Raw genomic sequence first — 27,072 nt, 5'->3', positions numbered from 1 at the left:
TTCATGGTGCTTCATTGGTCCGAACCTTTCTTCGATAGATGCTTGAGCATGGTCAACGAGAGAGAAAAAGCTCCCACTGGCATTTTTCTTCTGAAACATTTTACTTTAAACATTCGATTTTCCCTTTTGTCGCTAACAGCAAAACCAGCACCCGAACCTGGCACCCCCCAAGCCCGGCACCCTAGGCGGTCGCCTGCCCCTAAATCCGGCCCTGGTGCTGGGGCATTAGGTTTACACAGAGTTTCACTGGCAGTAGCAGAGACAGCAAGCGAGTGACAGCTCTGGGCAGACTTCCCCTTTCAAGGCTTTATCGTCTGTTCCTTTAACGACTCAGGATGTAAATTTATCCCTCCCTCCCACTCTCACAGAGGTCGGAAACCACAGCCCTCCAACCCCCTCCCTGGTCCTGTCTCTGTCCAACACCACTGGGCTAAGAACAGCATCTGCAGCAACGGGACCTGAGAAGGAGGTTGGCCAGGCCCCTCCACCCTCATGCTCCAGGGCAGGCGCTGGGTCCAGCCGGGTCAAGAAGGAATCTCTGCCCTGGTCCATGGGAGAGGGCCGCTCCGTGGGGGGCACTGTGTTGTGTGTGTGTTTTGTGACCTCCTCTGCTCTGAGCTGCGGCTCCAGGGAGGCAAGACGGGCCTGTTGGAAAAGGTCAGGGCAGCCTGGGCACCTCTTGACACCATCTGAGGTTCCCCCTTTCTCAGCTGGTCCTTGGACTGGGCAGCTCCCATGTGGGGCTGGAAGGTGATGGCAGGGGCTGGGCAGCTGCAGGAGGGGATGTGGTTTGCTGGGTGTCACAGGGATCTGGCTTTGCTCTCACCACAGTAGATTTGGGCTCAAGATTGCAGAGAAACCACCTGATGGAGACGACTGCATCACCTGGCTCAGGCTTGGTGTAACGTTGGTGACAGCGGTAAGGGGGCTCCCACTGCCCCCTCATGGCATCTGCTCTCACCATCCTCCTCCTCGGTGAGTATCAGAGACAACCAGGGTGTGTGTCCAATGTGGGAGGGGGGTCTGAGCCCAGAGCATGTGCGCAGAAGGGTGCGGGGGGGATCTGAGCCCAGGGTGTAGGATCCAGTTGATCTGAGATCTGGTCCCTAATGAACCGTTTCCTCTCCAGGCTGCTGGCTGGCCGGGCGGAGTGGGATGTTGGGAGGTGAGTATCTGTGGGGAATGGGGCAACTGGGGGAATTTCCACAGTAAGGATGAGGGACATGGGTGGGGTGAGGGGTACAGATCCCCCAAAGGGATGATCCTGTCAGACACATGCTCCCTTCCACACCCAGAGGTGGGACTGAGACCTCGCCCCACTCATTACAGGGATGGGCACCACACAGGGTGAATTCACCTGCACTCAAAGCAGGAAATACAGAGTGAAGGCACCAGCCCCCCCGCAGCGCCCCCGCACTGTGCCCGGGGAGCTGGCAGGAGCCCGGGGAACGGGTCAGGCAGAGCAGGGCTGTAAGACGTGGACACGCAGAGGGACTGGAGCAAGGCCCCGTTGTGTCTCCCCCTCGGCTTGCTGCACACGCGTGTCACTGCTTTGCTCGTGGGTCAGGCTCAGCCCGGCCCGGCGTTCGGAACGTCCCCTGAACAGCTTTGGGAATATCCCGTCCCCAAAGGGGCCCCCGGCACCGTGCAGAGCGGAGCTAAATCCCCAGCGGCTGAGAGCGGTTTGGGGCGGAGCAGAGCCAGAGATTGAGCCCCAGGGGTGGGCAGGAAAATGTTAGAACAACCGGGGGATTTTGTAAACTCATGTTTTGTTGTGGGGCCTGTCCAGGTATCCGCTTGCTCAAAGGACCTGAATTTGGACCAGGAACCCCACAGGGTAGATCCCAAGTGGGGGTAGAGTGCAGTGGGGGCAGGGCTGGGTTCTGATCTCAGCTCCCCCAGAGTCAATCCGGAGTCACTCCTGACTGCAGCGGGAGCAGGGCTGAATTGACCCTGGACAGCTAAAGGTCTTAAAACAGATGGGGGCAAACTATGGCTCGCAGGCCACATCCGGCCCGCGGGACCATCCTTCCCGGCTCCTGAGCTCCTGGTCTGGGAGGCGAGCCCCCGGCCCCTCCCCAGCTGTCCTCCCTCCCCCGCAGCCTCACCTCACCATGCCACGGGGGCGCGCTGGACAGGAGAGCAGGGAGGGAGGCTCACCCGCAGCCTCCAGGGAGCAGGCGGGTGGTGCAGGTGGCGGGAGCGCCGTGAACGTGGGTGGAGGACTCAGGAGGACACCGGGCAGCTGCGCAGTCGACTGGACAGAAGTGGCGCTTTGAAGGGGAAACCGCCGCTTCTCTCGGGCTGCACGGCTGCCCCTGCTCCTCCTGAGTCCTCCACCTGCATTCGCAGGGACACGTTCGGAAGGGGAATTTGAGGGGGTTCGATAGGGGGTGGGGTCCCAGGGAGACAGTTAGGGGCAGAGCATCCTGGGAGGGGGTGGTCATCAGGGGATAAGGAGCAAGAGGGGTTGGATAAGGGGTGGGGTCCCAGGGGCCTGGCTGGGGGCAGGGGTGTGGATAGGGGTCAGGGCAGTCTAGGGATGGAGCAGGGGTTGGATAGGGTGTGGGGCCTGGGGGCCTGTCAGGGGGCGGGGGTGTGGATAGGGGTCAGGGCAGTCGGGGACAGGGAGCAGGAGGGGTTGGATAGGAGGTGGGGTCCCGGGGGCCTGTCAGGGGGCGGGGGTGTGGATAGGGGTCAGGGCAGTCTAGGGATGGAGCAGGGGGGTTGGATAGGGTGTGGGGGCCTGGGGGGCCTGTCAGGGGGCGGGGGTGTGGATAGGGGTCAGGGCAGTCGGGGACAGGGAGCAGGAGGGGTTGGATAGGAGGTGGGGTCCCGGGGGCCTGTCAGGGGGCGGGGGTGTGGATAGGGGTCAGGGCAGTCGGGGACAGGGAGCAGGAGGGTTGGTTAGGAGGTGAGGTCCCGGGGGCAGTTAGGGGACAAGCAGAAGGGGGGGTGGGATAGGGGGTGTTGGGGTCCCAGGGGGGTGGTTAGGGGCAGGGGTCCCAGAAGGGTGAGGTTAGGGGACAAGGAGAAGGGGGGGCTGGCTGGGTCAGGAGTTCTGAGGGGGGCAGTCAGGGGGTGGGAAGTGGGAGGGGCTGGATAGGGGGCGGGGACCAGGCTCTTTGGGGGGCACAGCCTTCCCGACCCGGCCCTCCATACAGTTTTGGAACCCCAAAAAGTTTGCCCACCCCGACTTGGAGACTGGAAATCTCCTTTCCTCTCCTGTGTCTCACCCCGGCTGTGAGCCGCGGGGCCGGGCTGCACCCCAGGGACGGGCGGGGGGTGAAACGCTGGAGCGACAGATGGGCAGAGGATTGAGTCAGACGGACGCGGTTTGTGTCACCCCCACTTACTGCCTGTTTGTTTGTGACTCCAGAGGGGTCCTACCCCAAACCCTCCATCTCCGTCAGCCCCAGTGGGGTGATCCCCGTGGGGGGAAACGTCACCATCCGGTGCTGGCATCAGCTCCTGGACATGAGGATCCTCCTCTACAAGGATGAAGATGAGAATTATCTGACTTACACAGACCCTGCCGGCTCTGAGGCTGAATTTCCCATCACCAGAGCCAGACGGGAACACGGGGGCAGCTACACCTGTCGTTATACTGATAGAACAGGAGAAGTTGTCTACTCGGAGCCCAGCGACCCTGTGCAGATCGTTGTAGCAGGTGAGGGGCCCAGCCTCGGCTCCCAGCCCCACCCCCAGCCAGGCCCCAGGGGGTCTCAGCAATTGCTGGAATCCAGCAGATGGGACACTGGGACGGTGACGGAGTCACTGGGGGGTTCCCCAGCTGGGGGAAGCAGTAGCTTCTGGATATTTGGGGTGACGGGAGATCCTGTCCCCCAGGTGGCTGTCCCCACTCTGGGGACGCACAGAGGAGTCGGGACTCAGGGGCTGCAGAGTCGGCACTGGCCCCAGCCCCCGCCCCGCCCCGCCACTCCTGGGAATAACAATGATGATAGATGCTGAGTTGGGCAGGGGTGTTTGATCACTGAGTTGCTGTTTCAGCCCCTCGCCCCGCCCCGATGGATGCTGGTTCTAGTCCCGCAGGGGAAACCGACCCGACCCAGCCTGGAGCGGCGCCAGCTCCCACCCACCCGGGCAGGGCGGGGCCAGGTACATGGGCTGGGGGGGAATCACCATTGAACCAGCCCTGGAAGGCTCATGCTGCCCAAGGAGCTCCCCCCCGGGGGTTGGGGCTGGTTGGGCGGGATGGGGGCAGTGACTCTTGGTGCATGAGCCCAGACACCAGGGGGAGGGGCAGCCCCTGCCCCTCCCTCACCACCAGACCCCCCAGCTCCTCCGACACCTCCTGCCCTGTAGGTTGCTGCCTGGAAGCTATTAGGGGATCCCAGGAGAGGGACAGGATCCGGGGAGCCTGGCTCTGGGGCTGGGACCAACTGGGTGCCTGGGTGGGGCCTGGGACTAGGGTTGCCAGGTGTCTGGTTTTTGACTGGAACACCCAGTTGAAAAGGGACCCTGGCAGCTCCGGTCACAATGCTGACCGGCCCATTAAAAGTCCAGATGGTAGCACAGCAGGGCTGGCAGCTCTTTACCTGGCTCCTGGGAAGCGGCCAGCATGTCCCTCCAGCTCCTAGGTGGAGGGGTGGCCATGGGGGCTCTGCGTGATGGCTCTGCCCTGAGCACCATCTCCACAGCTCCCATTGGCCAGGAATCATGCCTGCGGGCGGGGGCAGTGCGCAGATCCCCTTGGCCACCCCTCTGCTTAGGAGCTGGAGGGACATGCCGGCTGCTTCCCGGGAGCCGCCAAAGTTTAGCACCGCCTGGAGCCTGCACCCTGCACCCTGCACCCCCTTCTGTGCCCCACCCCTTACCCCAGCCCTGAGCCCCCTCCTGATCTCCAAATCTCTCATCCCTGACTCCAATCCAGACCGGCATCCCCAGCCGGAGCCTTCACCCCCTCCCGCATCCCAACCTCCTGCCCCAGGCCGGTGAAAATGAGTGAGTGAGTGAGGGTGGGGGATGGAGTGAGTGGGGGCTGGGCCCTCGGAGAAGGGGAAGTTTGTCCACTTGGGCAACCGCTTTGTTGGGGAAGCAGAGGCCCCAGAGCCAGACCTGCTGGAGGGGGGGTTGGGGGGTTGGGGGGGCTCTGCTCCCAGATTAGTGCCGGCTGTTGATCTCCCCGTCCGAGCTGCCGAGTGACTCTCCCCTTCCCCCTGCAGCAGGCCCCCCAGGGCGCCCGGATTTCACCCACACCAACATCGCTCGCCTGGGGCTGGGCGCCGTGGTCCTGCTCGTCCTGGGGCTGATCCTGGCCGAGGCCTATTACAGCCGCCCGAGGGGGGCACCCTAGGTAAGGTGACCCCCCCTTCTGTGTCCCTTGCTCCCCCCAGAGGCTGGGCTCAGGGTGACTCAGAGCCCTCAACCCCCCCATCTCTCTGCACCCCCAGGAGCCTGGATCTGGTCCTGCGGACAATAAAATCTCCCTGGGGGACGAGCTGCTGCCCCTGGGAGGCTGAGATGCCGGCACAAAACCTTCCTTCTCCCCAAACCTCCCTGCCTCAGAGAACCTGACCCCCCAACAGCTTGTTACCCAAAACTGCACCCCAGGATCAGACCCATGACCTCACGAACAGCAGCCCCTGTGGAGCCAGCTGGAGGAGCAGCCCCTGGAGGGTGCCGAGGTTCCACTCACTGGCCCATTCATTTCCTGCCCCATCGCGCTGCGCCACAGTGAAATGGCTCTTTCCATCGCCGACGCCCCCTGCAAAGCGGAGACATTGGATGGGACAGTGATTCTGTGCGGCAGGGGACGGCTTTGTCTAATCAGCAGTTTGGGAAGGTAAGGATAGTGGAACGTGAGTATCCCTATCCCGTACCTGTTACCCGTGTGGAGAATTGTGACAGCGAAGGAAATGTTCCCGAGTCTGTTAGGGATAATGACTTGCCTATGAAGGGAGCTACCCCAATCTCCAAGGGATTGTCGGTGAACAGCCATGTGTGCTGGGACAAGGGAAATGAGATCGCCGGCTGTTTGTCTCTTAAAGGGGAATGTTTCTCCAGCTCTTCTCTGTAGAGCAGACAGAAAAAGCCTGTCACCCTATGATGGGTGAAAATTTATCAGTTGACCCAGAGCTTATTCTGGATACAACTAAAGCCCAGGAAGGAAGTGGTCCTGAATTTGTGCCTGCTAGGGATGATGACATTGCAACTAGGTTGCATCCAGTTAATGTCATAAATAGTTCCCAGAGACCAAGTGATTCTGGTGCTTCTGTTTTGTCTGTTGCTAGTGTGTTTCTGGGTAAAGATATGACAGCCTTGTCTGCTCAGGGTGATATCATAGCCACGGCACAAGGAAAACATGAAGGTGATTTGACTATGTTACCTGCTGCCAGTGTGGAAACTTGGAACAAGGAAGAGAATGCTTCTAATCTACGACTATGAAGTTTAGCAGTTTACCTGAAAGGGGGTTTTGTGAAAATCCTCCTGCTGGGCCAGGGGTGATTCTGGATGTAAGTGAAACTCAGAAGGAGTTTGGTGATTTGTCTGTTGTGCCCAAATCGGTTCTGGACATAAATAAAGCTCAGAAAGCACCTGTTGCAGTGCCTGATATTGCAGAAGGGAAGGAATTTCTTGGTGAAGTCTTTGAAGTCTGTGAAAAGGAATTGTTTCCACTGACTCTTAATGGGCCATTGTTGATAGTAAACAGTCTCTCTTCTGAGGAAAGTGTGTTGGTGCCTAGTGGCCAAAGTCTTTCAAATGAAAATTAATCAACTGAATTTGTATTGAAAAAAATCCAGTGTGGAGAGCTTTGAGGAGATTTCAGATGGAATAAAAATTGTTAGGGAGTTTAAACAGCCCTATGAGCTTAACCAGCTTGGTGTTGGGACAGGACTATCTCCTTTTTGATTCTTTGAGTGAACAGTCTGTTGTATCTCAGGTTCAGAGGGAAGGCTGGATAGCTGAATCTGCAGAGCAGGAAGACAATTGTGCAGTTAATCTCTTGAGAATACAAGGGATGGCAGGTAAACTCTCATCTCTAGATCTTTTGGAGATGTCTTGCAGTCTCTTAGTGGACTTGACATCTGATTCCATGTGGAAGCAGAAGCTGGTAACGGAAGGACAAAAGAACCTGGAGTCTAACCTGCTAGTGAAAATGGATGGTATCTCTTTAAGACAGAGTCCAGCCTTGGAATTGGTAAAGGGTGATGTCATAAATAAACAGATCAGGGTTAAGGTCTCTTTTACCTGGAAAGGGTTAACAAGCTCAGTAACCTGAGAAACACCTGACCAGAGGACCAATCAAGGGACAGAATAATTTCAAATCTCTGTGGAGGGAAGCCTTTGTCTGTGTTCCTTGTTTGCTCTGTGTGCTCTCTTTGGATCTAAGAGAGGCCAGACATGTCTCCAAGTTCTCCTGGAGTAGTTCCTACTATCCAATAGTGAGTATTAATTAAAAAGGCGGATTAGTCTTATAATTTGATTTCTACATTTGCAATTGTGTGTTTGCTGGAGAAATTCTTTATTTCTATTGCTGTACTTTGCTTTTACTGAGAAAGAAAAGGGGAGGGGGAGTTCTCTCCAGGTTTATAATTTAGACTCTGTGTATTGTTCCATCTTGGTATTACAGAGATAGTGTACTTTCTTTTTGTTCTTTTAATAAAATTCTTTTCTTTTCTTTGGACTTGGTTAATTCCTTCTCTTGTGGAGATTCAAGGGAAGGGGAGGGGGGAAAAGTGAGTTCCTCCTGAGGGTGATTCACAGAGTTGAATCGGTGTGTATCTCTCCAGAGTGGCTAGGAGAGAGGGAGGGGGGAAGTGGGCTGCTTCCCTGTGTGTAGAGATTCAGGGAGATTGAATCTGTGTTCCCCAGGGAAAGTTTGGGGAAACAGGGAGTGTGCTAGACACTTAAAAACCTAGCTGGTGGCAGCGAGAACCAGATCTAAACTAGGATTTTAGTTTAGAGGAGTCCATGCAGGTCCCCATCTTGGAAACCAACAGCTCCAAGTCGGGGAGAAAACCTATGACAGGTGAGGAGCTGAAAACTAGTGTAAGCAGAGTCCGGATGAGCTCTACGCTGACATCTGGTGGTGAACTGTGGTGATTGTGGAAAAGAACTTCAGGGGCTGATCTTGCTTGCATAAGCACACCCACCCCACCTAGCATGAGCCCACAGCAGCTCCAATGGTCACTTTAGCTGCTGTGGGATCCCCAGTTTCTCTGTTATTGGGGCAGGAAGAATAAAGTGTTGTTACCCTGATTATGTGAATGAAGGACTATGAGACTGTTTTATGACAGAGGGACTCGCCATCAGCTAAGTAGCACTCAATAGACAAGGGACATGGGTTCCAAAACCCAGGGAATTGAGAGAGAGGCTGGGGAATGGGCATTTGTATCTGCTGATATGGATCCCCTTTGAGGGCCTAAAATGCCAATTATGTCTCCTCTTTCCACTGTAGAATATCAGAGCTAATTTTGGTTCTATTAGGAGTCTGATTACAGGCTGCAGAGCTGAATTCACTTTAGGCCAATGGTGCACCAGTACTGAGGCTCCCCTACTACAAGCTGAAATCACTAAAATGCTGAAATTACTAAGAGCTGAAATCACTGAGTGCTTGGGGTGGGGTGCTGAAGCGACATTGTTGAGTGGCTGACAGTTTGTGGGATGGCTGGTGGAGTGAAGTGGCTAGTGGAGCGGAGCAGCTGGCGGAGCAGAGCAGTTTGCGGAATAGCTGGAGTAGCTCACAGGACGGCTGGTGGAGTGGAGCAGTTTGCAAAACGGCTGGAGGGGCTCGCAGTGAAGGCTGCAGCAGAACCTCATGGAGAGGTGGGGCAGTCGGCCTCAGACCACGTAAGGTGCCCCTTAACACCCCTGCGCCCCTCCTTCCACCCAGGCTGGGAGGTCAAACTCTGCAGATAAACTTTTGAACTCTGGGGCTGCACTGACCAGGGACAGAGACTTTTGGGGTGTTGGACTTTTGGGACTTTGGGTGATTTTTTGGGTTGCTGGACTTAAGACCCTGAGGGGAAAAGGACATTGCCAGACTAGCTTGGGGGTGGGTCTTTTGCTCATGGTTTGTGTTATGAATCCTGTTTGTGGTGTTTCCCCAACATAATGCCGCATTGTTTCCCTCCTTTATTAAAAGGATTTTGCTACGCTCAGACTCCGTGCTTGCAAGAGGGGAAGTATTGCCTCCTAGAGGCGCCCGGGGGGTGGTATGTAATTGTCCCAGGTCAGTGGGGTGGGGGCTCGAGACGGTTTTGCATTGCGTTATTGAAACGGAACCCCTGGATACTGAACCCGGCCCTTGTTGTTGCCAACCCAGATGGGCAGAAGGTTACACTAGTAAACACTGTCTGTGTTGATGCAAATTACCTGACTGAGTCAGGGGAGAAAGACTTGCACATAGTTGTTAGCAAAGAGGACACACCCAGCCGGCCAATGGAGTCTGTTACACAAAAGAGTTCAGATTTTGACCCCACTGGACAGGGAGGATGAGAAGGATTAAACCTTGCAAATAAAAGCCTCAGGTTAACCCTAAAATACCACCCCCCCCCCCAAGGAAGTGGTTAAACTGAAAGTCTATGTTAAGGAAGACCCTGAGGTCAAGAAAAGGCTACAAAGATTCAAAAGGGATATTGAACAAGCTGACCTAAAATATGATTTATCTAAACCAAAGGCCTGGCATGACAAAAATGATTGTAAATATGCCCTTGTGATAAAACTGATGTTATTGCTAATGATTGGAACTAACTTCCCGCTGATACCAAGAAGTGTAAAAATGTACAATGTGCAGGTTTTTTTGTTTTTTTTTGTTTTTTGAAAAACCCTTGAACATGTTGGGAGTGATACAGGGGAACTCATTATGGTATAAAAGCCTTTGTGGTTTCATTGCATGACAACACACACTATGTTAAAAGGTCTGGTGATACTGATATTTCACAGCTAGTGCCTGTATCTAATCTTGAAACTGTACATAGCAGAAAAACCCACTGGAATCTTGAACTGCTGTGCAAAAGGGGAAACTGAGGTACGACATCTCACAACCTTCATGGCTGCATGCCAGAGTAAGTGCTCTCTGAAGAACATTCATGGCGATGTTAAGTCAACACACAGACCAAACCCTGGAATCACTAACGATGGACACGTTTTTAACTTAGGCCAAAGCAGGCATCCATAATTTGGCCTCACAAAGTAATCAATGTAAGCGCAGCTCATGTCAATGTTGGAAGGTCCGAAAGGTGTATCCAGGAGCTCTAATTTCGCCCTTCCACACCAGTCTTGCATTGGGGGTGTGACGCATGGCTGGAAAGGGTCGAACAGCCTGCAGGCTGGATGACCCAAAGCCCAACTTTAAAGTCATGTTAGACAGGTTTGCGAATGATAATTAGGGCCATTCATGCTAAATAGGCTAGAACTTTGAAATGCAAATTTATATTGCTAGATGATTGTGTGTATCTTAGATGCTACCCGTAAACAGACCGTTCCTGTCTCGCACTATAACTATTGATTCAGAGATCAAAGGGGAATATTAACATTTGGATGAATCTTGGGTAAAATAATGTCATTGTCTATATGTCTCTTTGAAGTTTGTCATGGACTGCCGAATGGATACATTGCCAGCTGCCTCCGGATCCCCCATGACTCCATCTCCCCTGGGGGAGCCCATTCTCGGTTCAGGAATCCTTTCTCACGCAGGAACCTCTCCTGGCAATGTCTCCCCATGGTCTGTACCGCACTGAGGTCGGCCAGGTCCCTTAGGCAGGGGCGGCTCTAGCTTTTTGGCCGCCCCAAGCAGTCATGCGCGGGAGGCGCCCCGGAGCCGCGGGAGCAGCGGACCTCCCGCGGGCATGACTGCAGAGGGACCACTGGTCCCGCGTGGCTCGGCTGGACCTCCCGCGGCTGCGGACGGTTCGCGGGTCCGGCGGCTCCGCTTGAGCTGCCGCAGTCATGCCTGCGGGAGGTCCAGCCGAGCAGCGGGACGAGCGCCCCCTCCGCAGTCATGACTGCGGCAGGTCCGCCGGCCCAGCCTGCCGCCCCCCCGGCAGCAGGGGACGCCCCCTAGATGTTGCCGCCCTAGGCACCAGCTTGTTTTGCTGGTGCCTAGAGCCGCCCCTGCCCTTAGGGACCTGCTCCCTCTCGCTGGGTGGGTCTGAAGCCGCAGCCCCTCTGAGCCTTGTCACTGGACACTCCCTCCCCACCAGGGTAGGGTCCTGCGGCTCCGGTGAGGTACCCTCCCCGAGGTCAGGGCATAGTGCTCCTCACCGGCTCTGGCTATGGGTCACGACTAGGGTGTTCTGGGGGTTGCTCGGCCAGTCCTCTAGGTCTCTCCCCATCAACACCTCAGTGGGCAAATGGTGGTGCACCCCCATGTCCTTGGGACCCTCCTTGGCCCCCCATTTCAGATGTACCCTTGTCACGGGCACCTTGAATGGGGTCCCACACACCCCCATCAGGGTCAGGTAGGTGATGGGCATCACCGAATCTGGGGCCACCACCTCGGGCCAGGCCAGCCTCACCTCAGTGCCAATATCCCAATATCCATTGACCTTCCTCCCAGCCACCTCCAGGGGAACAAGGCACTCGCTCCACAGGGACAGCTCCGCGCTCACCCTGTAAACTGAGAACCTGGTGTCCGGGGCATCCAGCCCCCCAGAGAATCTGGCCTGGGGCCCTCCTCCCTCCGGAGCAGTTGGGAAGCTGTTAGCTCCCCTTGCCTGGGAAGCCGGCCCCTCATCTGGATGGGTCCCTACCCAGTTAACCATGTGTGGGTTGGGTCTGCTCAGTCTGTCCCTGAGCTTGGGGCACTGGGTCCATATGTGGCCTCTGGCCACAGTAATAACAAGTCACGTTCTGTTGGTCCCCTTGAGCTGATTGGTTGGTCCTGACTCTGGATGTTCCCCTTGGGAGGGTGTTCTCTACATTCCCCCTTTGGGGGTGTGACATTATTGATATAAATTGGGACCATATAGAACATGGGTTGCAACCAAGGTCCTGTAGTGGCACCAAATCTTAGGTAAAGGGGGTCATATAAGGTGGGTTGCTGGTTATGATTATGCTGTCTGTGTGTGTGTATCATTTTTAGTTGAAGTTATGTATATTGGCTCTATACTGTCTGTATTTCAAGTTGGTGATGTGCTTCTGGGTGATATCCCAGATAAGTTGGTGTTAGCTCTGCTTAGCCTGCTTGATGGCCCATTAAGGACCATCAGCTACACAATTGACCCATGGAGAGAAGGCAGGCATGCCTTATGACTCAGCGAAGTATGCAGGAACTGGCCCATGTGACTCCAGACTCCATTTTGCTGTAATTTTCCACAGTGGGGACAAAGAGGTTCTTACACCTGGAAAAGCCTATATAAGGCTGATGCCTCATCTCCATCTTGTCTTCAGTCCTGCTTCTTACCTCTGGAGGGACTTTGCTACAAGCTGAAGCTCTGCACAAAGGACTGAGGACCCATCCCAGCGGGGGATGTACTCCAGAGACTTGATTTGAACCTGCAGTTTACTCCATCACTGCTGCAAGCTTGAACTAAGAACTTTGCCACGACTGTATGTAATTGATTCCATTTAACCAATTCTACCTCTCATTTCTACCTTTTTCCCTTTGTAAATAAACCTTTAGATTTTAGATTCTAAAGGATTGGCAACAGCGTGATTTGTGGGTAAGATCTGATGTGTATATTGACCTGGGTCTGGGGCTTGGTCCTTTGGGATCAAGAGAACCTTTTTCTTTTATTGAGGTGTTGGTTTTCATAACCATTTATTCCCAGGACGAGTGCACGGGTGGTGATACTGGGAAACTGGAGTGTCTAAGGAAAGTGCTTGTGTGACTTGTGGTTAGCCAGTGGGGTGAGACCGAGGTCCTTTTTGTCTGGCTGGTTTGGTTTGCCTTAGAGGTGGAAAAACCCCAGCCTAGGGCTGTGACTGCCCTGTTTGAGCAATTGGTCCTGATTTGGCACTCTCAGTTGGGTCCCGCCAGAACCGCATCATCACAGGGGGGGTCCCAGGGTGACTCTCTGTATCATGGTGGACCTGTTCGTTTGAGATTCCTCCCTGTCACCCACCGACTGGCTGTTCACAAACTCGTCGGCCAGCTGCCCTGTGCAGCGCTGGTCCTCTGGCTTTTTGTCCACCAACCACAGCCTCAGGTCGGATGGGCACTGTTCATACAGTTGCTCCAGTACCATTAGGTTAAGCACGTTCTCCCTAGCTGGGGCCCCATCTGCCCACTTGTGGACGTATCCCTGCATCCAGAGGGCCAGTTCTAGATATGAGACCTCAGGGTTTTACGCTCACTCCAGAACCTTTCCCGGTACATCTCGGGAGTCAGCCCAAACTCGCATAGCAGGGCCTTTTTGAACAGTTTATAATCCCCTGCCTCTGCCCCTTTCATTCGGCTGTACACCCCGCGGCTTTGGGGTCCTGTAAGGGGGTGAGAAACTGGAGCCCGTCTGCAGGGTCAACCCTGTGCAGCTCGCAGGCCGTCCCAAAGGCCGTCAGGAAGTCATTTATGTCCTCTCCTTCCTTACGCCAGGCCAGGACGCACTTATTAAATTTCCATGCAGTCCTGGGTCCCCCGTCACTCACTGCAGCCAAGGGCTTGCTGCTCCTCAGCTTGGCCAACTCCAGCTTATGCTGTCTCTGTTTCTCTTTGGGCTGTCTCTGTTTTTCCATTCTGCTCACTCCTCCAGCTCATGCGGTCTCTGTCTTTCTTGTTCTGCTCGCTCCTCCATCAGTTTCTGCTGCCTTAACTCCAGCTCTTTCAGTTTTATCTCCTTCTCCCATTCCAGCTGCTTCAGCTCCAAGGATGGGGAGCTCCACCAGGAGGATCCCCTGCTGGCCAGGGGGGTCACGGTGCCCTTGGTATTCGCTGGGCTCCTCCCCGCCCTTCCCCTAGGCATGAGCAGGAGGGGTCTCGGGAAGCCCTCAGCAGCCGGCTGACCACTCCCAGCTGGGACAGACACTGGTGCCTGCGCTGCATCTGCCAGGCTGCTTTCCGCAGAGAAAGGGATCAGTTCATTCAATTGATCCCCCTCCTCCAGCTGGGCAATGAGCTGTTCTGTTGTGAGCCTCCCAATGCGCAGCCCCCTCTGCCTGCACAGCACCACCAGGTCGCTCTTAAGGCGCTTCTAATACATCTTCCCGCTGGTCACACACTCCCAGGGATTTAAGCGCAGCTCCTCCGCCCCCCGAGACCGCTCCTCTGTGAATCTTTAGCACACCTGGTCCCCATCAATCCTCCTTTGTTTTACTACTCCCCAGTCACTTACTGCAGGAAGCGCCATCAACGGGGCTGCAGTAGATCCCACTGCTACCACCAGTTGTCACTGAGTTTGGGGGAGACAAGGCCCTGCACCCCCGGCTTTTTGCGATTCACCATGACTTTTCGCCAGCCAGTAAAGCAGAAGGTTTATTTTGATGCCAGGAACACAGTCCAAGACAGGTCTTGCAGATACAGACAACAGGACCCCCCCAGTCAGGTCCATCTTGGGGGCCCAGGGAGGCCAGAGCCCCGTTAGGAGACCAGAGCCCCATCTGGGCTCCCCTTCATTTTTTCAGCCAGCTCCAAACTGACACTCGCTCCAGCCATCTCACTCAGCCTCCCCCGGCTCCTCCCCCTGCCTTTGTCCAGTTTCCTGGGCGAAGGTGTCACCTGGCTCCAACCCCCTTCCTGGGTTCTCATGTTACATGCTCCCATATCTTCCCTCAAGGAAAGTCTCCCATCACCAATGCAGACAGTTCCAGTAAAACTCCCCTGCAACCTTCCCAGGTCAATACTCCCCACTTCTGCTGCGTCACAGGCACCCATCCAGTATTAAAAAAAAAACACATTAAGAACATTCCCACTTCATCACACAGCCATTGAATCTTCTTATCCCTGTGTCTGGTAAAGTGATGAGCACATGAGCAAATACTGTTCCCTTACGCTCATCCCTTAACCTTCTCTTTGTGAAGCTAAATAGATTCAGATCCTTGAGTCTACCATTATCAGGCAAGTTTGCTAATCCTTTAATTGTTTTTGTGGCTCTTCTCTGAACCCTCTCCAATTTATTGGCATCTGTCTCAAATTGTGGACACCAGAACTGGACACAATATTCCAGTAGGGGTCACACCAGTGCCAAATACACCTCTCCACGTCTAGCTGAGATTCTGCTGTGTATGAATCCAAAGATCGAATTTGCCGTTTCAGCAAAAGTGTCCTGCTGGGAGCTCGTGGTCAGCTGATTAGCAAACATGACCCCAAGTCTTTTTCAGGGTCTCTGCTTCTCAGGAAAGAGTCCCTCCATCTTGTACATATAGCCTAGATTTTTTGTTCCTAGAGGTATAACTTTACATTTGAACAAACTAACAGGTATGTTGCTTGTGCTCAGCTTCCCAAACAATCCAGCTGGCTCTGTATCAGTGCCGTGTCCTGTCTGTTATTTACCATTCCACCGATCTGTCTGTTGTCTGCAGGTTTTATCAGTGATGATTTTATATTTGCTCCCAAGTCACTGATCAAAATGTTAAATCGTGTAGGGCCAAGAACCGATCCCTGCAGGAACCTATTAAGAAGACACCTGTCTGATAATGATTCCTCATTTACAATTACATTTTGAGACCATGAGTTAACCAGTTATTCTTAGGTAGGACATTTTCCTGCCAACTTACCTTGTGTTTTCTGAGCCCAGCACTCAGCTGGCAACGTTTGGATCAGACTGAAATGTTCCCACCCTCACTGAGAATCTCACCTTCTCCACAGGGGTATCTGCTTTCTACAGGATCAAGCTGGAAAGGAGAAAACGCCCACAGAAGCTCCTCCTTAGCACTCAAGTGTGTGAACACAAATCCCCCAGGAGAGAGGCGAGAAGGGGGGTTGCTGCAGCAAGGCCACAGGGGTCTCTGAGGTCCTCCTGCCCTGCCCCCCTGTTCTGCGTGTCTGATGTCAAGGGAGCTCTGTGAGGTCACAGCCGCCTCCCCACCTTTGCCCAATAGGCTGAGTTCCTGCCCAAGGCCCTTGTGAAGTTATCTCCAGCCTGATTCTTGTTTGCATATATATACCTGCCTCTGGAAATTTCCACTACATGCATCCGACGAAGTGGGTATTCACCCATGAAAGCTCAATCTCCAATACATCTAGTCTATAAGGTGCCACAGGACTCTTTGCTGCTTTCTATAACACTTTCCCTTTTTAACATTTTTACAACGTTCAACTGCTTAATTCCCTCCAGCCTCTGCAGAGTTAACGTCTCACTCTCTTTCCTTAAATCACTTGCTTATCTCCCAAAATGACACCTCCATCAACTCAGATTTCACCATTCCAAGTATTGTCCCAGGGATCTGAAATCCCCAGGCCTGTACTTATGGCTTCCCTTACTCCTGCCACTGTGCCCCTCAGGGCTTCCAACCTGTTTTCCAAACTCTTTATCTGTTGCCTGCCTGCTTGTCTCTGCCTGATCCTGCTTTCTTCGCTGAATCACCCCTTCCCATGGGCACAGGCTTTGTCCCACTAACCATTTAGCAAGGACGGTGGGCTGCCCACCCCTCCTGGTCCCTTTTCTTCATTCCCTTTTTCTCTTGTTGTTCTGGGGTGGTCATTCTGCCAGATAGGTAGTGACCCTTTCTGACAGAAGGTACAGGTACTCTGCTGTTATTTAATGTATTAGGCCTGGTCTACACTACGTGTTTAAACCGATTTTAGCAGCGTTAAACTGACTTAACGCCGCACCCGTCCACACTACGAGGCCCATTATATCGATATAAAGGGCTCTTTAAATCGGTTTCTGTACTCCTCCCCGACGAGAGGAGTAGCACTAATATCGGGATTACCATATTGGAATAGGGTTAGTGTGGCCGCAAATCGACGGTATTGGCCTCCGGGTGGTATCCCACAGTGCACCGCTGTGACCGCTCTGGACAGCATTCTGAACTGGGATGCACTGGCCAGGTACACAGGAAAAGCCCCGCGAACTTTTGAAATTCATTTCCTGCTTCCCCAGCTTGGAGAGCTCATCAGCACAGGTGACCACGCACAGCTCATCTGCACAGGTAACAATGCAGTCTCCTGAGAATCGAAAAAGAGCCCCAGCATGGACTGCACGGGAGGTACTGGATCTGATCGCTGTATGGGGAGAGGATTCAGTGCTAACAGAACTGCGTTCCAAAAGACGAAATGAAAGTAGTTGAAAGAATTTCCAAGGCTATGAAGGCCATATCAGGGACTCAGTACAGTGCAGAGTGAAAGTTAAGGAGCTCAGACAAGCCTACCAGAAAACCAAAGAAGCAAACGGAAGGTCCGGGGCAGGGCCAAAAACATGCCGCTTCTACGCTGAGCTGCATGCAATTTTAGGGGACTCTATCAGTTCCGTCCAAAAGACCTTAGGCTGCCCGCATTCTCCACCAAATTTGTTACCTCCATTAGGGCACCTCACCTCTTCCCACTCTGTAGGGCTCCAGGTGTAACCCGGTTAATTTCGGCACCCCCACGTTTTCCCCATTCATAGGGCTCCAGGCAAAAAGCACCTACCCTCACCCAATTTTTAGGTCTCAGGACAACCCATACCCAATTCATAGGGCTCAGGGTGTAAGAAACCTGGTCAATTTAAGTAACCACACCCTTTCCCAACACGTAGGACTCCAGGTGTATACTACTTTGGCTGGTGTGCAGGACCTTTTACCAGTGAAAGAGCCTTACACAGTAATATCCTTAAACTCTAATTATGAACAGTCGCCAAAACCAGACGGCACACGCTACACATACAGTGCACACCACTCCCAATAAGACAGATGAACTTTTCTTGATGACCAGTCAGGATCAGGTCCATCGGGGGGACTCCAGTTTCTGCCCGGTGTCATTGGCTGGGTGTTGAGGTCTGGCAGCTCTGATCTTTGGGGCCGTGTCCGGGAGCTGGTTCCCAAAGAACTTTCCTTTTGGATCCCAGTTTATATGGTGAAATTTGAGTCTGTTTTAGCTGTACCTTAACCAACTGTTATACTAAAATTTTACTAACCAATCCTAACAGTGTGTAACTAAATTATCTAACCAATCCTACCCAACCACCTTAATTTATTTGAAACCTAGCCAAATTAATTATGTCACAGACAGAAACAATTAAAGAACCAGACAGAGACCATACAGATAAACAATAAGGAAGTGGGGACCATAATGACAAAACAATAAAGAAATGAGGATTTCACAGCCACAACTACTGCTAAGTGATTTCTTGCCGGACAGGATGCTAGTAAACTAAGTTTTCTTTAACCATTTCAAGATCTGTTTCTTTATCTGGTGATAGTGGGTGCGTGATAGACCGAGGCCAGTTGGGTACAGCAGAATAGCAGAAGGCAGATATACTGGCCACTGGATTAGCAGTTTTCTGTTCCCTGACTGACCAGAGCAGGGGCTGCTCCAGGCTAATGAGAACACCTGACTCTAATTAACTTGCAAAGAGTCAGGTGAGGCCATTAAGCTAATGTGACCACCTGACTCTAATTAAGGCCCCGCTGATACTATAAAAGGGCTCACTCCAGTCAGGCAAGGGAGAGCCAGGGAGCCAGAGGAGAGGAGGTGCGGCTGAAGGGCTGGTTAATGAAGACACCCCCAAGCCATCGTTAAGGGAGCCCTAAGGTAAGGGTGAAGAAGGGAGAAGCAGGAGAGCTGTGGGGAAGTGGCCCAGGGAAATGTAGCAACTCTGGCAGTGAAAGGTCAGCTGCCAACAGCTGCTACCATTAGGGTCCCTGGGCCGGAACCCGGAGTAGAGGGTGGGAGCGGGTTCTCCCCCAACCCACCCCTACAGGAACAGCTCCTGGGAGGGGAAGTCAGGCCCCTGTGAGGACAGGAGGCTAAACTGTTTTGGTGTGAGGCCGTAGGAGCAACAGAGGCTGTGGGAGTTCTCTCACCAACCTCCTTGCAGCCTATGATGAAAAGGGCTCAGTAGACTGTGACCCTGGCCCTAGAGAGAGAAGGGCTACGTGGAGGGTCGCAGTGAGCCCCTGACACTAGCATATACCGCCTGGAAGCGCGGGACCCAAGGGGACAAGGTCGGAGCTCTGCCACAGGGGGCCACTGGGACGAGGTCTTGTTCTTAGCAGCCTGCTATGACATTGTTTTAATGTCATGTTTAAAAGAGCGGCCGAGCAGCAGCCATTAGCTGAGACGCAGGAAGTCACATCCTCACATTCCATCTAATCTGGCTGCAGATGAAAGCCTTGAACTTTAGGCATTACAATACGGCTGTAGACAAAGGCTGGGGGGCCCAATGGGTAAATGTCGGGGGTGGTGAAGGGCAAATCAGCTGGGGAGCCGGAGCTGAGGCATCTGCCGGGGGGGCAGTCTCTCTTGAGCTCTGTCCCCGTGATCTTGTCCCTTCCTCTTTCTGGGGGGCTGATCGGCTCCATCCACCCACCCCCTGTGTCCCTTTCACAGCATCCTGAGGTCAAAGAGGAAAACTCGGCTCAGCTGTCAGTCCCTGTGGTGGGAACCAGGCAGCTGCAGGAGGGGATGTGGTTTGCTGGGCAGGGACCAGGCAGCTGCAGGAGGGGATGTGGGTTGCTGGGCGTTGCAGGGATCTGGCTTTGCTCTGACCGTGGTAGATTTGGGATGGAGATTGCAGAGAAACCATCTGATGGGGAAGAAAGGGGCCGAGCGCATCACGGGATTCCTGGGGCTGCAGCCCCTGGCGCAGTTCCTCATTCCCCTTGGAGTGGACACGCACGAGCCTTTGTAAACTAAGCTGAGATTTCCCAGCACTTCAACCAAAACACATAGTTTTAGGTCAAATATAAAACAGATTTATTAACTCCAGAAGGAGAGATTTTAAGTGGTTATAAAGAGCAGGCGCAGAGATCAGAGTTGGCTACTTAAGAAAATAAAAATAAATTCACAGTCTAAGTTCTACAAATGAAACAGGATTTGAATCAGGCAGCGTCTCCCCCTGACAGATGGGACAAGCAGGTTACAGATCTTAAATACACAGACTGGACTCCATTCCAGCCTGGGACCACCCTTCCCCAGTGCAAAGTCTCTGTTCTCCAGATGTTCCTCCAGGTGTTGAGTTGTGGGGAAGAGAAGCCCAGGGATTATGTCCCTTCCCCTCTTTTTTATTTTCTTTCAGCTTACTGGAAAGATCTTTGCTGTGACCTGGGGATCAGGCGGTCCCCATTGGTCAAGCAATCTCCATTGTACACAGTCTCTGGGACAGTGAATTCTTTCCTTGAGGGGTGTTGATGAGCCATTAACACTGGCTGGCTGGTCCTTTGTTGCAGTTGAGAGGTTGGCTGTGGGCGTCTCCCAACCTCACAACACATTTCAGTAGCACACCCAGCAATGCTTCAGAACGTCCCCACACGCCCGGTTGCATCGTATGTGCTGTCGTCATGAATGCTCAACAGATCAAGACTTTTAAAATGATGCCTCACAAGGCAACTTCGTACCCAACCGATCATCATTCTAGCGTAGTGGTGAATAAGAGGGCTCTACAGTGCTTCTTTGAGGTACAGATTGTCACCGTGTGGTATCACCCTGGGGCCGCCAGGGCCTGGGTAGGAGGCCTGGGACGGGTGAAGAACTGGCTGTGAACTTCCTTTCCCGTGCAGAGGTGGCTGTTTGTGGTGTCCCTGTGCCCACAGGGCGGGGTAAGTTGTTTCTTTTAACCTTCCCCATCGTTTCCTTATTTTTTGATAAGTTGCTGTTTGATAAATTGTACGTGCTCTGAACTCTGTGTAATGATCAGTGGGTCAGAGAAGCATCCGGTGCAAAGAGAGAGCCCCGGAGTGGGGACACCCTCACCCCTGTCCTAAGTGACCATGACAAGACTGGGGGTCGAGCCCCCAGGGATCCGGGGCCCAGCCTTGACAGGGTTACAAGGACTGTGCCGCATGGGAGGGAGGAAGGGGAGCCCTCGAGGTCAGGCAGGCCCCTGGGTAAAGGGAGTGGGAGCGAGGACTCAGATCCTTTCACTAGCCAATCCCACCGAGGCGGGTATGAGCCAGGAAAGTTCCCCACAATAGCAGGACCCTTCCCCCACTTACACTAGGAGGGGGGTCAGTGGCCGCCCTGCCCGTCCGACCGGAGAGTGAAATGAACCGGTTCCTCCCCTCACAGCCCGGCTGGTCTGGACACAAGCGGCTCTGCTCCGATGACTCCCGAAGGAGCGAGACTTGGAGCCGGGCTGACTCCGGCTGTTGGCCGCGGTCACTCAGCCCCCGTTTCAATAGACAGGCCGGGTTTGATTCCTTGGCCGGGGGGTTAACCCGAAAGCTTTGCCTGTGAGCGGCTGCTGCTGGGGGTTTGCTGAGGAGCCAAGTAGAACCAGGGGCTCGGTTTGAAATGAGCCCCGGCTCCCGGCCTGTGTAACGCTGGCGAGGGAGAGAGTTTCCAACCCCCTGAGCCCTCTGGGCCTGGGAGACCCTCTGCAAAGAGCAGCGGGACTACGGGAGTTTGGGGGACAGGCCGAGGTCAGAGCGGGGAGGGATTAGAGGTGAGACAGGCTGAGATGAGGGAGGAAGTGGGGACAGGAATTTGAGGGGAGACAGAAAGGGGGCGGGTGGGTGGAAGTTGGAGGGGAGACGGGATGGGTGTTTGAGGGGAGACGGGAGGGGAAGAAGGTTTGAAGGGGGGACAGGGCGAGGGGGAGATGGGCTGAGGTTGATGCGGGGTGGGGGGTTTCAGGGGAGACAGGACCGGGGCAGAGAGGAGGGGGATTTGAGGGGAGATGGGAGGGGTCGGGGGGCAGAGCTTTGAGGGGAGATGGACCAAGTTCTGGGCGGGGATGGACGGAGCTTGGAGGCGGGATGGGGCGAGGATGGGGGGAGGAGCTGCCATCTCACAGAGTCGGGGTCGGCGGATGGGGGGGGATGTGTTCATGCCCAAACTCTGGCTGAGCTGCGGCACACTGGCCAGCTGCGGGGGCGGGGGGGCGTGCGGGGCAGGCAATGCCTCCCCACCCCCATGGCCATGGGGCAGATTCACCCGGAAGCATGAGGGGGGAACTCAGGTTCCCTAACCACTGGGGGAAGCTTCCATTTCCCCCCTTCCCTGTCACTGCCCTGCCCCCCAGCTCCTCCCCCCTCAGCCTCCTGGCCGCCAATGTTCCCCATGTTCTCCCACCCCAATATTCCCCAGCCCAGGTAGGCGCCATTTCCCAGAGGGCAGCCTGGCACCAAGCCCACTGGGAATGGCGTCCATCTTAACTGAGGGCAGGGGATGGGTGTTTGGGGGAAACAGGGCAGGGGATGAGGGTGTGAGGAGGAGGGGCTGTGGTGGGGGCAGGGTGTGTGGGGGCAGGCTCAGGGGACTTGAGGGGATAGACCAGGGGGCAGGATGGGAGATGGTGGGGTGTGTTCATTGTGGGGGGAGAATGACTCTGCTACACAGAGAATCTGCTGCTTGTCGCCCTCCTGCTCCGTGGGGCTGAGAGCAGCTATGGGGGGAGGCTCCCAGGCGGTTGTGGGGCAGCTGGTGACCAGGGGGTGGGGGATTTAAGAAGCCCATTGGGACCATCCCGCCGGGCTCCTGAGCCATCTTCTAATGCTGCCTCTGCATCGTGGTGCCCCCAGCGTTAGAAGCCCCCTGACCCCCAGCTTCCTGCTGCCTCTAGCCAATGGCGTATAAACAAAGCCTGTGTCACGTCCCTCTCCAGGGGCCTGGCCACATAACCCCTGACAGTGTCTCCCCCAGCTCGGGGGCAGGGTCTCTGCGGGGAAGGTCCCTGGGTCTCTCCCGGCTGGTGACCCATTGGGGGCCCAGGATGGAATTTCTCTTTCTCCAATTTTCTTTTGAACCTGGTTGATTTAATTGACATGCTGAGAAAAGCCCCTTAGAACCAGGCGTTACAGTGTAAAGCCGCCATCACCGCTCAGCTATGGCGCAAGGGGCAGCAAACCCAGGCGTCCCCCATTGCACCCGCTCCTCACTCGGTGCCACGGCTCGTGTCGCAGGTGGGCAGGTTGGCAGGCTGAGCGGGAAGGCTGCAGAGTCAAACCCTCCAGCACCAGGAAATGCCACAGTTAAGTTTTCCTTAACTCTGCCCCGTTTAATTGCACGATCACGTATTAATTTTACCTACATGGGTCACCAGCCAGCTTTGAACTCAGAATGCAACACAGCAGGCGGGGTGCGTGTGTGTCTGTTTGTGAATCTGCATGGAAATACAGTAGAACCCGAGAGCTACAAACACCTGGGGATCGGAGGTTATTCGTAACTCTGAAATATTCACTATGCTGCACAAAATGTTATTGCTGGTTGTTCAAAAGTTTATGTCTGAACATTGATTTCATACAACTGAACATGGACTTAGTACAGCTTTGAGACTGTGCTATGCCGAAGAAAAATGCTGCTTTTAACCATCTTAACCGAAATGTAACAAGCACAGAAACTGTTTCCTTCCCTTGTCAAATCTTCCTTTTTAAACTTCCCCTTTACGTTTTTAGCAGTTTATGTTTAACACAGAACTGTTCTGTATTGGGTGTGTTTTAAAGTTATCTCTGCTGCCGTCTGATCGCTCATTTCCAGTTCCAAGTGAGGGGTGTGGTTGGTTGGTCAGTTCATAACTCTGAGGTTCTACTGTAGTGGTCAGAGGAAGATTGAGGACAAGACCCTGTGGTCTCCTGGCTCCCAGCCCGATGCACCTTCCCCAATGCTGCAAAATGCACTGAGGGTGACCTCTCCCCCATCCCCACAGAGAGATAGAGAAGCTGGGAGCTGCATGATGCTTGGCCAGGCTGATGGGCCCAGGGTTTTCTGGGCTTTGCAAAGACCTCTGCTTACTTTGACCGCACTAGATTTCACCTGCAGATTAGAGACAAGGTGTGATGGACGCAGGAAGAGACGAAACGTCGTCAACGTCCTGTAGCTGGATCCACCAGCTGAGTTCCTTATTTGCGGCTCAGTGGAGCTGGGCACCGAGGCATTTGTGGCAGTGCTGAGGGGCCCCTTGCTGCCCCCATCATGGCATCTGCTCTCACCGTCCTCTTCCTTGGTGAGTATTGGAGACAGCCAGGGCATGTGCCCATGGTGGGGATCTGAGACCAGGGCGTGTGTCCATGGGAGGGTGGGGGCGTGGCAGAATCTGAGTCCAGGGCATGTGTCCATGGAGGGGGGAGGGTCTGAGCCCAGGGTGTAGGATCCAATTGCTCTGGGATCTGGTCCCTAACAAGCTGTCTCCTCTCTAGGCTGCTGGCTGGCCGGGCACAGCGGAGTGTGGGGACGTGAGTATCAGTCTGTGGGGAAGACGGTAACTTCAAGGACTGGGGAGGGGATGCATGCAGGGCCAGCTCTAGGTACCAGTGCTCCAAGCATGTGCTCGGGACGGCACTTTCCAAGGGGCGGCACGCCAGCTCCTTTTTTTCTGCTTGGGGCACAAAAAGCTGGTAGCCAGCCCTGAGCGGAGGTGAGCTGAGGTGGTGGGGGGCATGGGGAGGGCCGCAGGAAGTAACCCGGGGGGCAGAGGAACCGCTCCCCCCCCAGCTCACCTCTGCCTCCTCCCTGGAGCGCGCCACCACTCCGCTTCTCCCCCAGAAGGGAGGGAAGGGTAGGAGGCTGGGAGGGAATGGTAGGAGGGGAAATGCAGCGCGCCCAGGGGAGGAGGCAGGACCATGGATTTGGGGAAGGGGTTGGAATGGGGCGGAGAAGGGGTGGAGTTGGGGCGGGGCCGGGGAGGGCACGGGAAAATTTTTTTGCTTGGGGCGGCAAAAAACTTGGAGCTGGCCCTGGATGCATGGGGTGGGGAAAAGAGGAACTGAGCCCTGGACCTTCCCCAAAACTCAACCCAAACTCCCCCTGTGAGCTCAGACCCGGCCCCGTTCTTCTCTGCCCATCCCCCATGGAGTAACTAGGAGCCGAATCTGGCTCCCAGGGTCTGAGGAAGCAGATGAGAACCATCCCCTGGTTCAATGTCCTGCCCCCCTAGGCTGTGAGGATCGGGGGTTGGGGGCGGCAGGTGGATTTATTTCAGCTCATACAAACGCTAACAGGACCTGTCCGTGGGCTCTAGATCCCCTCGGGGTAACTGAAATGTTCCCAGTCAGTGCCGCCATGAGGGAGAACCCACCAGATCTATCCCGGCCCCAAGATACAAACCCCAAACAGCTCCCTCCCCTGCACTCGCAGCGGGGAAAGGTGGGTTTTGTGCGACTCCCACTGGTTACAGACCCTATTTCCAAACCCAGGGCAGGGGGGCAGAGCTGCAGGGGGGGCACTGGTCAGGCTCCCTGGCTGGCCTCAGGTGGGGTTGCGGGGGGGAGGGGGGGGCAGGTGATCTCTCATGGAGCCGGGTCCTGAGCTACGTCTGGGTGAACCCCCTGCCCCCGAGCCCCATGGGCAGGCAGTGCCAACCCTGGTAGGGGACAGACTCCTAGAGAGGCCGAATGACGGATGGAGTGAATTGGGGTGGAGGGGAGGCGGGGGGGGTTGTCTCCCCTGTTTAACTCCTGTCTCTTGTTGAAAGCAGGGCGTGAATTTCTCAAACCCACCCTCTGGGTGAGCCCCAGCAGGGTGGTGGCGCTCGGGGGAAGCGTCACCATCCGCTGTGAGGGTCAGGACCCGGGCATGGAGTTCTTTCTGCGTAAAACTGGACACTGGAACCCGCAAGTCCGGACGGTGCGTGATGGGCCCGTGGCTGAATTTCCCATCCCCAGTGTCGGCCGGGAAGATCGAGGGAGCTACACCTGCGAATATCGCTCTGAAACGGAACCGAGTCACTGGTCGTATCCCAGCGACCCCGTCGAGATCATTGTAGCAGGTGAGGGAGGGTCCCGGCTCAGCATCCTGGCTCCCAGCCCCAGCCAGACCCTCAGGGGGTCTCTGCACCGATGGGATGCTCAGAGCCAGGCTCTGCCCTGAGCCCTGGGCCCAGCAGAGGGGACGCCCGGCTGGGGAGCGGGGACAGAGTCACTGGGGGGTTCCCCAGCCAGGGGGGAGAAGTAGCTGCTGGAGAATTGGGGCAGAGGAAGGGGGGATACCTCCTCCAGGGAGAGCTGGAGTGGGGGCAGGCTTCCGTGGGGGGGCGGGGCTGGCTTGGGTGGCAGGGGGGAACCAGGGCTGTGGCGGTGCACTTCCCGCCTCTGATGAGTGCAGGCCCGGCCCTGCTGCAGTCCTCAGGGGAGCGGGGGTGGAGCTGGGGCGTAGCAGTGACGGGAAGAGGCTTTGGGGAAGGGGTGGAGTCGGGGCAGGGCTGAGGTAAAGCAGGGGCGGGGGCCATGGGGAAGAGGCAGGGCAGGGGCTGGAGCGGCTTCATACTTTGTGTATGGGTAGGGATGGCCCTGCAGTTATGGCGTGATGGACGGAGCTGAAGATTATAAACCTCAGTGTACAGTAGAGACTTGCACAGTCCCCTACAAGTCAGTGGTGGTGCTGTGCACAGAACCCAGGAGTCCTGGCCCCCATCCTCCCTGTTCTCCCCACTAAACCCCACTCCCCTCCCAGAGCCGGGGACAGGACCCAGCAGTCCTGGCTCCCAGCCCTCCCAGCAGAGAAGCCAGGGAGTGAATGGCCCCTGGAGACTGGCCTGGCCTGTCACCCGCCGGGGAGCAGAGCTCTGGGCCCCCGGGGCTGGGGTTGCTCCGTGTCTCATGCTGTAGCCCAGGGCTGAGGGGAAACTCTGGCCCCTGTGGAAAGGGATCCAGGAGCCCGTCCCCAGGGCTGCCGGGTCTGACCCACCACTGAGACCGCGTGGTGAGGACGGGCCCCAGGAGTGAGTGACGGGGCCTGTGTCTCACGGCCTGTCTGCTTCCCACTGCAGAGCCCAGCTACCCCAAACCCAGCATCTCCCTGAGACCCAGCGGGGGAGTCTCCCTGGGGGGAACTGTGGCCGTCCAGTGTCGGGGGCTGCGCCGGGGCGTGCGGTTCGTGCTGAATAAAGAGCGACGCGATTTCCCATCTGTGGATTCGGACGGGTTTGAGGCTGAGTTTCCCATCAGCAACGTGAGCCGGGAGGACGGCGGGAGCTACAGCTGCTCCTATCACAGGAGATCGGAGCCGTTGGCCGTGTCGGACCCCAGCGACCCCGTGGAGCTGGTGGTGAGAGGTGAGGGGCCCGGCTCGGCGTCCCCGTTCCCAGCCCCACCCCCTGCCAGACCCTCACAGTGGCTCGGTGCCAATGGGTCGCTCAGAGCCAGGCTCTGTCCTGA

The 27,072-nt window shown here is 55.4% G+C and overlaps 1 protein-coding gene across 1 annotated transcript; it reads left to right on the top strand.

Annotated features, from left to right (window-relative positions):
• Positions 1-430: 430 nt before the first annotated feature.
• On the top strand, positions 431-27,072 carry LOC120388455 (immunoglobulin superfamily member 1-like). Its single transcript, XM_039510277.1, has 9 exons — positions 431-546; positions 832-975; positions 1,130-1,165; positions 3,380-3,670; positions 4,012-4,119; positions 5,187-5,297; positions 25,395-25,685; positions 26,685-26,959; positions 27,019-27,072. Exons 2-9 carry the CDS (start codon positions 945-947, stop codon positions 27,070-27,072), a joined length of 1,197 nt encoding a protein of 398 aa, XP_039366211.1. The 5' UTR covers positions 431-546; positions 832-944.

Source organism: Mauremys reevesii, linkage group 22, assembly GCF_016161935.1.
Source record: "Mauremys reevesii isolate NIE-2019 linkage group 22, ASM1616193v1, whole genome shotgun sequence".
NCBI lineage: Eukaryota > Metazoa > Chordata > Testudines > Geoemydidae > Mauremys > Mauremys reevesii.
Note: the sequence above shows the minus strand (reverse complement) of the source record. Positions and strands in the feature narration are given on the sequence as shown.

Bases quoted from the DNA above. Each gene is read 5' to 3' on its own strand.
- LOC120388455 (XM_039510277.1), top strand. From the start codon at position 945: ATGGCATCTGCTCTCACCATCCTCCTCCTCG. The intron at 1,166-3,379 runs GTGAGTATCTGT...TTGTGACTCCAG, and splicing joins GCGGAGTGGGATGTTGGGAG to AGGGGTCCTACCCCAAACCC. The intron at 5,298-25,394 runs GCCCGAGGGGGG...TGTTGAAAGCAG, and splicing joins GGCCGAGGCCTATTACAGCC to GGCGTGAATTTCTCAAACCC.